The sequence below is a fragment of the Phytophthora parasitica genome (genome assembly GCF_000247585.1).
Source record: "Phytophthora parasitica INRA-310 unplaced genomic scaffold supercont2.109, whole genome shotgun sequence".
NCBI lineage: Eukaryota > Oomycota > Peronosporomycetes > Peronosporales > Peronosporaceae > Phytophthora > Phytophthora nicotianae.
The window spans coordinates 4,017-5,553 of NW_008649095.1; the positions used below are offsets into that span (position 1 = coordinate 4,017).

The 1,537-nt window shown below is 48.9% G+C and overlaps 2 protein-coding genes across 2 annotated transcripts; both read left to right on the forward strand.

The window, feature by feature from the left end:
* Positions 1-201: 201 nt before the first annotated feature.
* PPTG_19243 (hypothetical protein) lies at positions 202-729 on the forward strand (the record flags this gene model as incomplete). The annotated part of the gene is made up of 1 exon (XM_008917624.1): positions 202-729. One exon carries the CDS (start codon positions 202-204, stop codon positions 727-729), a length of 528 nt encoding a protein of 175 aa, XP_008915872.1.
* A 294-nt stretch (positions 730-1,023) lies between these two features.
* On the forward strand, positions 1,024-1,380 carry PPTG_19244 (hypothetical protein; the record flags this gene model as incomplete). The annotated part of the gene is made up of 1 exon (XM_008917625.1): positions 1,024-1,380. One exon carries the CDS (start codon positions 1,024-1,026, stop codon positions 1,378-1,380), a length of 357 nt encoding a protein of 118 aa, XP_008915873.1.
* Positions 1,381-1,537: the final 157 nt, after the last annotated feature.

Genomic DNA, 1,537 nt, shown 5'->3' on the forward strand with positions numbered 1-1,537 from the left:
TATGTACAGTACTGCATTGTGAATGGACGTGAGCAGTGCTCACTGAGCACACGTACGGAATCCATACCTACGAGTGGTACTTTCGTCATCAAAGAAGAGCGTTTTTATCCATTTTAAAGAATGGTTAAAACTTCATTCTCAAACTTGCTTCGAGCATCGCAACGAAGTCGCAAAGCATCGCTTAGCCTCCTTTGAAGTGAAATGCGCAACTCTGTCCTTCTCTTCGCTCTCGCCTTCGTTATTTTTGCCTGCGGCAACGCGCTCACAGCAACCGAAGACGGTATTCAGCTCAAGATGCCGCAGTCAGAGCTGCATCAAGCCGCTCAGTGGAACGTCGGTGGCAAGCGCTTACTTCGGGCTAACGACGGCACGAACGCAGACGAGGAAGAGAGAGGAATGGCGGAGTTCACAACGAAGATGAAGACGTGGGCACAGAGTTTCAAGACATGGGTTACCAACTCGAAGCTGGTTCAAATGGCGAACACGAAATTCCAGTCGTTGTCTCAGAAATGGAGGATATCAAATGTCGAGCAAATGATTAGGAAGGGTGTGTCGGACACGGTGTTGTTTGAGAAAAAGGTCACTCCTGATGAATACTTCCTGGCGCTGAAGCTGGACCCGAAGCTGAAATTGGTCTCGGATTCGCCGGTCATTAGAGAGCAGAACCCCGGTCTGCTTAAGTTTTTCGCTTACACTGACTATTACAACACCAAGATTGTTGCTGTGTAAAACTGGAAGCAGAGACACTACGTTGCAGTGGTAACAACAGGTTGTGTGATTGGCAGTTTGATAGGACAACCTTTACCACCTGCTTGACCAAACCACGGATATCACGAAATTCGCTTGTTCGAGCGACCCAAATGAAGAAGGAGACCTTGCGCTAGCCATGCGAGAGCTCGTCGATATGGCAAAAGGTGCAGCGACGGACCCCGATGTTGTGAAAAGTATCAGGGCGCCGTTGAAGCGTGGATATGCCAGCGCTTTACGTGGGCTGAGCGGGGGACCGCACCAACTACTATTCCCATGTCACCTTCGAGTTTCTGGAAGATTCATCGTCGTGCTGCGTTTCCGCTGCTTAAACCAGTGGCTGATATGATGTTTGCAATCCCAACTTCGTCCGCATCCAGTGAGCGATGTTGGAGCATTCACGGATTTATCCATTCTAAGAGAAGAAACCGGTTGCACGCATCGAAAGTGGAGCAACTTGTGTTCATCTACTCGAACCTTGCATCTAGTACAGGCGAACCAATTCGAGATGATTTGGCTGATGACATGTACCCCGACGCACACGACGGAGATCTGGATGGGCAGGACGACGAACGCATCGATGACGATGAAGATTCCGATGAGATCATGCAAGCGATGTCGGATATTGGATAAACAGGATGTCTTGGATAAATATCTTCTACTATAAATGGCTTCATCAAACCTGCTTGTTGCGTTTGCTTATCAGTACTTGCATCCCTCTCGAAGTTCTCCACCTTCGTTTTGTCCGCGATCTTCACCGTCTGGTTGTCCTCCTCCACGTCATCATCGA